Source organism: Equus caballus, chromosome 29 (genome assembly GCF_041296265.1).
Source record: "Equus caballus isolate H_3958 breed thoroughbred chromosome 29, TB-T2T, whole genome shotgun sequence".
Taxonomy (NCBI): Eukaryota; Metazoa; Chordata; class Mammalia; order Perissodactyla; family Equidae; genus Equus; species Equus caballus.
In genome coordinates, this window is record NC_091712.1 from 17,714,656 (window position 1) to 17,728,916 (window position 14,261).

The 14,261-nt window shown below is 34.3% G+C and overlaps 1 protein-coding gene across 19 annotated transcripts in view; it reads right to left on the minus strand.

Annotated features, from left to right (window-relative positions):
• ZEB1 (zinc finger E-box binding homeobox 1) overlaps window positions 1–14,261 on the minus strand; it is a 180,819-nt gene that overhangs the window by 22,917 nt on the left and 143,641 nt on the right. For 7 of the 19 annotated variants that reach the window (XM_023632375.2, XM_070255224.1, XM_070255220.1 and 4 more), the window contains one exon: window positions 5,596–5,658. The exons of 6 other annotated variants lie outside the window; for them this stretch is intronic. In XM_023632375.2, the coding sequence (XP_023488143.1) occupies window positions 5,596–5,658 (63 nt within the window). The remainder of the gene's footprint in view (window positions 1–5,595; window positions 5,659–14,261) is intronic. 6 more of the 19 variants (XM_023632376.2, XM_070255221.1, XM_070255218.1 and 3 more) reach the window with 1 other exon arrangement.

Below are 14,261 nucleotides of genomic sequence, written 5' to 3' on the forward strand. Positions count from 1 at the left end.
CTGCGCCAGGCTCTTCCTCCATCTCCTCCACCGGATCCAGAGGAGAGCGTCTACTCCACGCTGGTGCTAACTGGACTGAGCTGGCATGGCTCCCACTGTCTCATGGCTGACTTCTTTATACACTTCAGCTGAGCTGTCAGTTCTAAGTCTGTAAAACTGTACTTCCAGAAGACTGAAATGGGCCAAATTAAAATGGTGATGCATGGGCATCTTTTTGTTCAACAGTTATTAAAAACAACCTTGTTAAATCTCCTGCACAGAAGTAACTGAACTCCCCAGGGTGGGTGCTGTTTAAAACCTTAGAGCCAATGACATGGTAATAATGGTGACTCACCATTTCCTGCCCCGCCTTTTTAATACGGACAATAGCTATCAATTATTTAGCATCTGCTATATACTGAGAATTGTCACCAAACTGGTGTTCCTGGATCCAGGGGTTAGTGAAGACTTTTAAGAGGTAAGCTGGTACTGTCGGTTTTAAGGGAATCTATTTCCAGATTCTCAACTTCCACATATGTTCTTAGAATCCTGAAAGTTCTTCTCTCTATCCTCTGCTTTTCACAGTATGCTTTGCTTTAACTTAAAAGAGCAAAGAGAAAAGACATATTCCCTCCATCCATCTAGTACATTAATACGGCGCATTGCCTTGGAGTGTAACAACCTCTAAGAGGCCAAAGGAAAAAAATTCAAAATACTGATTGGGGGAAACCTCTTTTATCGACTAATCCAGGCAACATAAAACCACCACAGGCCTTCCAGTCTTTTCTGTTTACATGGATTTCTATCAGGAGTAAAGCCTGGCAATTGAAATGGGGATATTTTGGTGCTAGTTGGGAAGCTCTGAAATCAGCTATATAATGATATGGCCACAGGGAGCGAGAGTAATTTCCCTTTAATGACCTTACCTGTTCCATCCCCTAACTATTACTAAGAAATTCATTGCTCTTAAGGAGCCTGATGAGACCAAAGCAAAGAGTATTCTCAAAAATCATTCCTCGGATCTGTCATTGGCTGGAACAATAAACATTTTTGGACAGCCAAACCAGTATAAGTCAATGCCATTGAGTATTTTCAATGTAACTTCAAATTTTCAAGTTAAGTCAGATAAAACTCATGAATGAAATTTGTATTGCATGATTTTTTATAGATTCCATGTAGATTTCACAAAATAGTTAAAATGTTTTTATCAAATCATATTATAAAATATTTATTTCAACTAAAGAGTCTCCACTTACAAAATGCTTACATTTTCTATATCCTAGTAACTATACATACATATATATGTGTGTATATATATATATATATATATATATATACATATATATACAGGTTGCTGGAATAATGAGTTTTTAAATAGTATACACTTTTCAGAATTATATAGTCCGTATTTTATACATGAACCTTGCATCTTTGATAAGTTATAAACTTAATTATACACTGACTGGTTCTAAATGTAATCATTTGGAGACAAAGATTTTTATAACATATAAAAATTAGATTAGATCTCTATAATCTTATTCTCATTATTGAATAATCTATTTTTAGAAGATGCATTTATTTATACTTTATATATTCTCATTATATAGAATTTATATATTCCTCATAGAATAAATTTTCATAAAATTCCTCAAAATGTATATTAGCACATTTATTTGAATTAGAAAAATGAAGACACACTTTTTTCTGACAGAAAATCTGATTTGGCTGATTGGTATGACAATGATAGCTGGCTTTGCTAGTTAGGTTATTAGGTAGAACTTTTCCAGAAACCGAAGGAACTAAGTTTGTAACTCTAAGGTACTGATGAAAATACAGTTAGTTCATGTGGTAAGATAAAAGGATTATGAAAAATGTATTGGCAAAAGGCAGTGAAATCAACAACATTTCAACTTCTCCAATCATTTCTGAATACATTAAATAAACTGCCTCTAGGTGAGGGGAAAAAAATAACAAAAGCCAAATATAGATACCATTACTCCTTTGATAATTAAGTATTGGTAAAGCCTTTTTGGTATAAGTCCCAGAAAAAGAGGGAGTAAATGATTCTAATAATTGAGAAACAAGCCCTTTAGCAAATGAGGTGGCTTTGAATTTTTGCTTTCAACAAAATTGAAGGAGCATTTAATAGAAGTGTCAGTTGACAGGACATTAAAAATATTTTTAGTGCTAGATAACCATAACTCTTTGCATTTAATTCTGAAGATGCGTAAAGAACTGAGTAACACAGTTATAAGAGAAATGTATTCCATCTTTTTATTTATGAGAATAAGGCTTTCCCAGTGCTAAAGAAAAACAGAATTAATGCTGAACACTTTTTCTTCTAGAAATAAGAAACATTAAACTACTGATATATGACCTAATTGAAAAATACTTCAGCTCCTGTAATCTCATTTCCAGTAATATTTTCTTTAATAATTATTTATTAAAATTTGTACTGTACTTATGCTATGATCAATTGTGTAGTATTAATAATTATATGATAAATCAATCAATACATTTTGTTTAAATCTTAAGAGCCTGTGGTCTCTGTAAATTAAAGAGAAATTTCAATTTCAATACATGTTTTTCTTGTAAAGAAATGACAGTTGATCAAAAATATCTTCAAACAGGGAATATATATACTGTTAGCATCAATTCTACAGGCTACGTAGAATGGAAATATGAGTTCAAGCAGAAAACATTATGAGAGAACATTTCTGACTTTTAAGGAAGAACTTATTCATATTTTTAAGAAAATGAATTATAATAGGTATTAAATTGCTATGGATTTCACATATAAAGTGATGCTAAAAATGTCAATGTTTTTCATATACCAGAAATTAGACTGCATGTAACTACTTACAAAGAAAAAATCACCTATGTCCATTAAGAAATGTGTGAGGCAGTATAGTCAGTTTACATAATATAAATGTGGAGGACAGTAACAGTGCTTCTTAGGGTAGTTGTGAGGATTAAATTAATTAATGTAGTCTGTGCTTAGTACTGCACCAGGCACATAGTAAGTGCTATGTAATTGTTAGCTATTTTCCTCAAAGTAGTCCTGTAAGGAGAACAATGTAATTTCTCAATTAAAATTTTTCCTAATAAAAAATTTAGGGTCAGGAAAGTTAGACAACTTGTCCAAAGTCACACAGTAAAGAAGTATTATGATCAGAGCCGACCATTTGGTATTAGGTGTCTGGTATCCAATCCTCAGTTCTCTCCAACTAGACTACACTGTCTCCAGGAACCTGCATCTACCAAGCCAGTTCCAGGCTGAGCCCAGAGATGCTGCAGTTTTACACTTAAGATTTAAAGTACTAGAAAGTGAACATTGTGAAAAGGTCAATTATAAAGCAAAATTCCTTGTATTAAGATGGATAGACTTACGTATTTAAATACTAGAGAGAGAAGCAAATGCACAGAAACATATAATTCGGTTTTCTTTTAAATATGATAAAACTCAGAGCTGACTGTCAAAGTATAGAATTACAGGGTTACAACCACAAATTAGAGACAGCAAGCATAGAGTAACAAACATTTAACATAAAGACTAAAACATTTTATTTAGCCATCAATATTTCATTTCCTTTAAAATAAAGTATCCTTAGGCTTCTTCCTATCTTTAGCCTCCATTTTTGAAACTTTGTAAAACTATTAACTATATAAACGAAAAAAGGATGTTCAGAAGGGACAAAGGATGTTTTGGGTGAACTTTTCCCTCTCTGAATACTAAGCCAAGACTACAGCTCTCCTAACTTGGTGAATTGCAAAAGGAAGTCAGCTGTAGAAAGGATCTGACAAAGTTCTAAACTAATGATGCTGACCTTTGCACAATGTTTTTGTTTACTTTGTCAGCACATTATTCTCTAGAAGTCAAGGAAGTAACAGAAGCAAAGGCAAAACATAATTTTAAAGTTTAACTGCTCAAAAGTTTTAAACTCATTTCCACACTGAATTCCTTAAACTACACTGACTAGGCTCCCTCACACGTCTGCTTACTCCTAACCCGCCACGTTCCAGGGAGAACATGCAGTGGGGATGACCATCCTGCTGCGGGCGGGGGAGACGCACATCTCCACCAGCAGCACCTTCCCTTAACAGGACAAGGTTACTCTACTTTCTAGATGCAGGCCTTTTTTTTCTGGTAGACAATTTATGTACTAGTCAGTACTTCAAACTGAAAGAATTAATTTATTTTTGTAGTGAAGAGCAAACTGTGAGGTAAAATACCGTAAACTTAGAACTGTGAATGTCTTTTTTGATAGTATTTTGCCTAAAAGGGCAAATGATCTTCTGTAACTCTGGTAATAACTGTCATCAAAGTTTAACATTAAGTAAAAGAGTAATAAACAGCATTCTTTTGTGTTCATTAACACTATTTTACTAATAACAAATATCCAGTTTAAATAATTTATACAATGTGTAAGTTCACAAATATTTGACAACAAACATACCCGCATTCATTATTCATGCAATTTAAACACAGCAAGTTAAAGACTGAATATAAAATTTTAGGCTGCAGCACCAAAATTTATCACATATTTCATTATTATTTAATTATTTTGGAATCACCTTTAATAAAAGCACAAAGATTGACTCCTTGTTTTACAGAACTGACTGACAAGTATGGGACCGCTAATGTTTTTATTATAGATGAAAGTCTATTTTTGACACATTACTATGAAACACACTCATGCACATTCCTAAAATACACTGCAAATAAAAAAACCCCTATAAATGTTAAACCAAAGAAGACAAGAAAATTAAAACTATATGATGGAAATATCTAATTTATGGTTGAATATACAAACTACAATTACACTGCTTTTAAGTACAGTATTTTGAAGAAATGTTTAATACTTTGGAATTTTGATGTTTGCATTCTAAGAATTTTATGCGACACAATGAAAAGTGCCTGGTAGTATCATACATAAGATCTGGATTGAAGTTTTCCACTTACTCTCTTGCTTCTTAAATCTGATTTGAATCCCTTACAGAGGAATAAGTCTCAGTGAGAATGTATTTTTAGCCACCTAGAAGCAAATTTCCTTCTTTACTATAATTCAACTTCATTTTGGCCTTTTTCAATCACAGAAATTACAAGAAAAAATTTTGATTCTTTTGTTTGCTGTGACATGCTCACTCAACTCATCAATATTGATGATTCTCAACTGGTTGATAGATTACCCATTATATTTGCTTATTCTTCTCTCTTCTGCTTTCCGTCTTGTGGGCAATCCAATGCAGATCTGGGTAACTGATGATGAAACTCAGAATACTTAGATCTGCATTTCTATAACTTTGGTAAAAAATTTGGTAGAAGTTCAAATCACCATTCAAACATTTATTTTTTGAATTTCTGTACATATGCTTGTCATCCTTATAGAATGGACAATCTGCTGTATTCTATGGATATGTAAGTTTACATTATCTTTAAAGAATATAAACTAACTTTTTATACAGCACCTCACATGCCTAGGTACTTCAACACTTAAGGAGGGCAAGATAAAAGAGGAGGAAATAAACTAAACTCAGCTCTCACAAATGCAAAAGTCAGTGACACAAAAGACCTTGTTCAAAGACCACAGAGGAAAGAAAACGGCAAGAGACTACCTGGACATCCTGCTTCACCTGCCTGAGCTTCAGGCCCCAGGGTTTCTTGTCCTTCCTTTCCTGCTAGAATCAAAGAACAAAGGATTAAACTAGATTCATGTGTCACAAACGTTTTAACTTCTAGAAACAAAAAGGAAACTTTTAGATTATATTTCATTTTTTTCCCTTTTATAAGTATAGTAATGTGCCCGTGACAAGTAAAGGACCTTAAAGAGAGTTAACCAAAGAGTTTTACCAAACTCACAAAGATACCATAGAGAAGCAATTAGTGCAGATTTACATATAATTCTGGAATTATACATATACTAGAATGATAAGTATTCTGGGAGGTTAGTACTTTTTAGGTGAGGAGCTCTACCCATAGGTAGTAGGATTCCTCTTTTCATTTCTTCTCCACAGCACAAATTTTTATGTTCTAGGCACTGTGCCAGATGCTTTATAAACTTATTTCCTTTAACCTCTATAACAACCTGTTTTATAAGTTAAAAACAAAACTAAAACAAAACTTGAGGCTTGAGGGGGTTAAAGGCTCAAGGGCACACAGCTGCCAGGTGGTAGAGGCGGGATGTGAGTGCAGGTCTGAAGGCTCTACCCCGCTCTCCACCGGCCCTGCCTGTCTAACCAGGGGCCCAGCACACTAGACAGCAGACCGGAGCACAGGGCAGCGTGCGAGTATACACCTAAGGCTCTTGACTCTTTCTTTCCCTCTATTCATCACTCTAACTCTGATAAATAGTAATAAATAATAACAGTGGTACTGCTAAATGTTTTTAGATGTCTATTATCCTCCATTGCCACCTACATGTTTACTGTGGCTGAAGCAGTCTATCTCGAATAAACTCAGAGTAAATATGCATATTATTTGGCAAGCAGAAAGTCAGTTTTACACATTCAAATACATTTTACTTATAACAGTTTATTAAGAACATACGAAAGATATGCAGTTAAAAACTGTTTTAAAAGGTAGTAGCAGAGTATATATCGTAATTATGAATGGAATACTTAAAAAGTCATATAAAACATCATGTAGTTATCTGCGCCCCAATCAAATCCCACTGAATATGTCAGTCCAAATCTTGAGTTAGAGTTCCCCTAAGTTTGATAACTGAATGGAGAGATGGAGCGCTAACCAAGCAAAGTCTTTGCTCATAGTAGAGCATGTATGTCTTTAAGTGCCTTGGATTATTGGATACATTTATTCGGCAGACTTTCTTCATTCATTAACTTTTATATTAGTATTTAAAGATAATCACTATGTGAAAAATAGTTAAAATATGCACAAAGCTCTTTAAATCAGCATAAGAAAACACTGTCTAAAGTAGATAATGATGACATTAACCTCTGCTGAAGAATTCTCATTTTATACTTGCCATCAGCCAAATGACACTTTAAAAATCCCTGGTAAACTGTGTATAATACTGTGGGATAAACACCAGGGTTTGTGAAGTGTCTGACCATGTCTAACATCCTTTTTTTCTCACTCTCCAAAGCTAATTACTTAAACTAAAATAATAAACAGTATGCCAATTGGGTAATTATACGATAGTAATATAGTTATTTACTATTGTATATCTATGCCCTTTATTTCTCCACAAATGAAAATCAAAGCAGCCAGAATTATTACTTGCTAAGGTGTAAGATAACATTGGTATTAAAATTTAAAATGATATTTTGGACACCACTAATTTTTCTTCTAAATTTATCATACCTAATTTAAAAACTGACTGCAATTCGATTAAATTATTTATTCACTTCTGTATTTCTTCATTTCTGCCTCTGATAAAATCTAGCCTCCTTAAATGAGCACTTATACTCAGAATGTGGTCCCAGACTTATCTACCACAATTTAAAAACTGGAAATCTCCATTCTTTCTCTCATTATTGGGGCTGGAATTTTGGTTCAGCAACTAGAATCATGTTGACTGAGGAAGACAGAAAAGATCTGAGTGCTGGCCTGTGATGCGAACACACTTCTTTCACTGCAGCGCAGCCAGGCACAGGCTCCTTCCTGCTTCATCGTGGCCAGCAGGACAGTGTATTGGAACACTGTATTTTTCAAGCAGTATTCTCCCTCATGTGTTCTGATCTCACTTCTAGATTAGGCAAGATAAGGGGAGTAAAGTAGTAGAATGTACTTGCACATAAGATTTTCTCTCCTCTAAGACTTAATAATGTCAACATATTATGGTTGACTGACCTAAATGGAATTTAGAAAAGAAAACTAGAATGCTCCTAAGGCTTTTGATTTTAGTCTAAATTCCAAAGAAAATATATAAATGAGAAAAACTCCAGCGTAACAAGACTTTCTTTTTCAAGTAATGGCAAAATATAGCTGAAAAATAAGTCATGAAATACTACTCAGCAATAAAAAGGGACCAACTATTGATACATGCAACAATTTAGATGAATCTCCAAGAAATTATGGAGAGTGATAAAAGCCAATCCAAAATTTACATACTCTGTGATTCCATTTATATCACATTCTTGAAATGACAAAATTACAAAAATGGAGAACAGACTAGTGGTTGCCAAGGTTAGGGATGGAGTGGAGGGGAAAAGAGGGGAGGGTGGGTATAAAAGGCACCTAGGGAGCCCTGTGGTGATGGAATTGTTTTGTGTCTTGCCTATACCAATGTCCATATTCTGGCTGTGATATCGTCCTATAGTTTTGCAAGCTGTTACCACTGGGGGAAACCGGGTCAAAGGTACACAGGACCTCTGTATTATTTATGAATCTAAACTATTTGTGATTTATTTGTGAATCTATAATTATCTCAAATTAAAAGTTTAATTAAAAAACAAGCCAAAGACAATTATCACAAATTTAGATCAAAAGAGATAGTACTTGTTCACCTTGCCATAAAATGAAATTGCTAGTAAGTAAAAACGACGATGGCAAATGCAATTCATTTTCATTAAAAATCCAGAAGACTTAGTATAAATGGCAGGATAGAACAGTTCAATGTACAGGAACGATTATTTAACACATGTTCTAAATTCTAAAACTTGCAATTTTGAAATTCACACCAATGTGTTTCTAACATTTCTAATGTGTTTGTGGGACTATTTTTATAGCAGTCTCTAATAAGGAACAGTAAGTGGTAACTGAATCCGAGTTTCCTTTCCTGCTTTTGCCTGTTCCTCTATGACACACATCCACACACACACCATGCATATTTATACCTGCGTTTTCTCAGGTTGTGCCCTCTGCCTCAAATGCCATTACCCATTCCACCTAAATAACTTCTACTAATCTGATTCTTTAAAGATCAGTTCACACCTCTCTCATTCTGTCAGTCTTTCCTGACCCTGCTCTCTACTATTCCCCCTACTGTACCTGCTAAAGGAGTATCATCCAAAAACCAAATGCCAATACATTCCTGAATTCAAACATAAAGTGTTCAAACTTTAATTAGGGATGAAATGTTTGCTCCACTGTGTACTAGACAGCTTCATTTTTCTCATTTGTATCCTTTAGTTTCTACATATATACATGCATATATTTTTGGTGTTATTGTCCAGCAGAGTCACAGTAAATATAATTTGCAACCTCTATGAATACCTTTTAACTTGGACAAAGGTAAGAAAATATACCTGAGGTCAGCTTTGGTTAAGATGGAGTAAGCACAAACTATTCTGTGTGTCTCACTGAACGCAGCTAAAAAAGCCTGGGGAGAATGCATGGAGCAACGATCTGAAGACTGAAAGGCAATCACAGCAGGCAGACTAGGGAAGACGACGTGACAGGAATTCAAAGTACCACTGAATTGGAAGTGATTCCTTCCACCTCCTGGCCTGGATTCAAGGCAGCCTAAAACCTAGAAGTGGGCCTTGGGCACAGTGGAGAGGGCTCTAGGAAAGACTGTCTAGTTTGGGCTCAAGGATCAGGAAGGGGCTCAGAGAAGGGAAAAATACTTATCTTTTCCCCTCTATTCACTTGTGTCCCAGCCCCAAGGTCACTGCAAGGTAGTGGCAGAGATCATGGTGACAGCAAGGACTTAAAGGTACCTAAGACTTCTTCTCCATCAGAGAAGCCGTGGCCCCAAGAGGACAGTACAAACTTCCATCGAGTTCTTTCTCCTCCTATCTTCTTGCAGCTCTTCTTCCTGCAGTCATAGTTGCAGGAAGTATGCGGCAAAGTATGGCAAATAAAGTCCCAGATTTCTGGATGAAATACTGAGAGGGGAGTCCCAAGGCAGTGAAAGTACTGGGGAGATCATGGAAAGGGAGGTGCACAGGAAAGTGACCCCATAAGCGTTGTCTGTGAACTCCTGGGCTCATGCCAAAACTTCTCAGGTGTGCATCTGACCATAAACTTTGAGAACTGAAGTATGAAATAAAGCTGGCCACTGTGTGACAAAGATCTGAAAAGCATTGCAAAGGCTTTGAAAACTAAACTGATATTTGAATCACAACCCCAAGAAAGCTGGCTAGAACTTACAGCCTGATACAACTGAGTAAGTTGCCTGCTAAGCCAAAAATATAAAAATTCTCTACAGGATTTAAGTAAGACCAAGAGTCTCATAACATAAGACTCAAAATGTCCATGATACAATCCAAAATTACTTTGCATATGAAGAACCAGAAAACTCTCAACTTCTACAGGAAAAGATGATCAAAAGATTGCAATACAGAGAAGACACAGAGGTTGAAATTATAACACAAAAACTTTAAGCCAGCTATTACAAAAGTGCTCCAAGAAGTAAGAGTAAACACTCTTGAAAAGAATGGAAAGATAGAAAGTCTCAGCAAATTCTCATCAGCAAAGAGAAGATGTAAATAAGAACCAAAAGGAAATTTTAGAACTAAAAATACAGTAACAAAAACTTTTAAAAAAATCACTGGATGGGCTCAACACCAAAACGGAGATGAAAGAGGAAAGATCAGTGACCTTGACAGTAAGTCAATGAAAACTATTCAATTTGAACAATAGAGAGTAAAAAGATTAAAAAAAAAATAAAGTCTCAGAGGTGTGTGGGACAATAAAAAATGTCTACCATTCCTGTCACTGGAGCACCAGAAGGAGAAGAGGGAGTATGATGCAGAAAAAATATCTGAAGAATAATGTCTACAAACTTTCCACATTTAACAAAAGACACAAACCAACAGATTCAAGAAGTTAACTTACTCTCAAACAGGATAAAGCTAAAAAAATCCAGGCCCAGACCATCCATCAAACTCTGAAAACTAAAGTTAAAAAAAATCCTGAAAAGAGCCAGAGAAAAAGATACATAAATATAAGGGAACAATGACTTAAAGACAGCAGATTTATCATTTAAATCAAGGACACCATAAGGAAGTAGAATGAAATAAATAAATGAAAATGGAATACTAAAACAGATTCAAATAATCCAAAAGAAGGTAGGAAAGGAGAAACAGAAGAATGAAGAAAACAAAAGAAAAAACAAATAAGATGATGGTAAACCTAAATCCAATTATCAAAAATTACATTAAATATAAATGGTCTAAACAAGCCAATTAAGGGACAGACTGTCAGAACAGATTTAAAAACCAAGCTCCATCTATAGCTCTCTCCAAAAAAAGTTATTTGAAATATAATGCTATAGATAGGTTAAAAGTAAAAGAATGGGAAAAAGTAAAGCATGCAAACACTAATCAAAAGAAAGCTAGGGTGACTATTTTCATAGCAGATGAAGTAGACTTTGGAGGTAAGAAAATGACCAGAGATAGAGAGAAACATTGTACAATGATAAGAAGGTTAATTCACCAAGAAGACATAACAATCTTAAACGTGTATGCATCTAGCAACAGAGCTTCAAAATACGTTGCTGACAGAAAGTAGAAGCAAAGCCATGATGATAACTGGAGAGGTGAATATTCCTCTCATGTTAATTGGCAGAACAAGCGGGCAGAAAGTTAGCAAGGATATGGAGTTAGGCAGCACTAACAACTACCAGCTACAATTGGCATTTATAGAATACTTCACCCAACAACAGCAGAATACACATTCTTTTCAAGTGCATATAGAACATTCATGAAGACAGACCATATCCAGGATCACACAACAAAACTCAACAAATTTAAAAGAAATGAAATCATACAAATTATGTTTTTTGACCATAATGAATTTAAATTAGATATCAATAGCAGAAAATCTCCAAACACTTCAGAAATTAACACATTTCTAAAGAATGCATGGGTCCAAGAGGAAAACGAAAAATAGCACATCAAAATTTGTGGGATGTATCTAAAACAGTGCTTAAAGGGAAATTTATAGTATTAAATGCTTGTTAGAAAAGAAGGTCTCAAATCAAAATTCTAAGCTTCTGTGTTAAAAAATAGAAAAACAGGAGCAAAATAAACCCAGAGAAAGCAGAAGTAAGGGAGAATTGAGTAAAAATTGATAAAATTAAAAACAGAAAGACAATGAAACAAAAAGTTAGTTCTTTGAAAAGATCAATAAAATTGACAAACCTTTAGTAAGACTGACAAAAAAACAGGGAATCCATAAATTACTAATATCAGGAATTAAAAGAGAATATCACTACAGAGCCAGCAGATATTAAAAGGATAATAAGGGAATACTATGAATTCAAGGAGTAAATATCATGATATATATTTCTCAAAGACGAGATTATTCATATTTTTTAAAAAAATGATAGTAGGTATTAAATTGCTATGGATTTCACATATAAGAGTGATGTTAAAAAATCAATGTTTTTAATATACCAGAAATTAGATTGTATGTAACTACTTACACTTAAAAGGAAAATTTTATATGTCCATTAAGAAATGTGTGAGGCAGTATATAAATGTTTACATAATGTAAATGTGGAGGGTAATAACAGCACCCTCTGAGGGTAATGGTGAGGACTAAATTAGTTAATTAATAGTCTGTGCTTAGTACTGCACCAGGCACACAGCACAGTGCTAGTAATTGCTAGCTATTTTCCTCAAAGCAGTCCTGGAAGGTGAACATCTCTACACACATAAATTCAAAAACTTTGAAATGGACCAGTTCCTCAAAAACTAGAAACTACAAAAATTCATCTAAGACGAAACAGCTAACCTGAATATTCTTATAATTGCTTAAAAAATTAAATTTGTAGTTTAAAACCTCCCCAAACAAAGCAAAACAAAACTCCAGGCCAAGATGGTATCATTTGCAAATTCTACCAGGCATTTAAGGGACAAATAGCGCTAAATTTAAACAACCTTATCAAGAAAATAAGAGAAAGGAACACTTTCCAACTCACTTTATGAGGCCAGCAATACCCTGACAGCAAACCGTATAACAATACTACAAAAAAAAGAGAGAAAACTACAGACCAATATCCCTCATGAATATTAACACAAAAATCTTCAACAAAATATCACCAAGTCAAATTCAGCAACACAGAAAAAGAAAATGACTAAGTGGGGCTTTCCAGGGAAGCCAAGCTGTGCAATATTTGAAAAATCATTAATGCATTTCCTGTATTAACAAAGAAGCAAAACCACATGATCACATCAATTGATGCAGAAAAAGCATGCAAAAAAAATTCAACATCTGTTCATGATGAAAATTCTCAGCAGACTAGGTATAGAAACTTAATTTAATAAAAGGCATCTATAACAAACCTATGGTTAACATTATACTTAAAGGGAAAAGATGAATACTTTCCCTTTAAGACAGGGAAAAAGGAAAACGTCCACTCTCACCACTGCTGACATAATAAGTCAATAAAAATAAATAAAAGTACACAGATTAGAAAGGAAGAAATAAACTGCTTCTATTTGAGGAGAAGATTGCCTACATAGAAATTCCAAGGAATCTACAAAAAATTCCCAGAACTAGCAAGTCCACAAGCTACAAGGTCAACATACAAAATCAATCACATCAGTATATGATAGCCCTGCACAAATGGAAACTAAACTAGAAACAAAACATTCACAATATTTTCTCCCTCCAAAAGAGAAACATGCAGGTTCAGGATCAGTATTTTGAAAGCAGAAAACAGTGATGTAAGAAATCAAAGAAGACCTATGCAGGATAAAAATCAACATCCAAAAATCAGCTGCATTTCTATACACTACAATGCATTAGCTGAAACAGAAATAAAGAAAACAATCTCATTTAAAATACCATCAAAAACAATAAAATACTTAGGAATAAATTTAACCAAGGAGGTTAAACTTCTTCAAAAGAAATTGAAGAAAATACAAATAAATGGAAAAATATCCTGTGTTCATGGGTTGGAAGAAATAATATTGCTAAAATGTCCAGATTACTCAGAGCCATCTATAGATTCAATGTAATCTCTATCAAAATTCCAATGGTAGTTTTTACAAAAATAGAAAAAACAATCCTAAAATTTTTATGGAATCACAAAACATCCCGAATAGCCAAAGCAATCTCGAGAAAGAAGAACAAAGCTGGAGGCATCACACTTCCTGATTTCAAACCATACAGCAAAGCTATAATAATCAAAACAGTATGGTATTGGCATAAAAACAGACTCATACACCAATGGAACAGAGTCAAGAGCCCAGAAATAAACCTATGCATATATGGCCAACTAATATTTGACAAGGGAGCCAAGAATACTCAATGGAGAAAAAAAAGGTTCTTGAATAAATGATGCTGGGTAAACTGGATATTCACATGCAAGTGAATGAAACTGGACTCCTATCTTATACCACTCATAAAAATTAACTCGAAATGG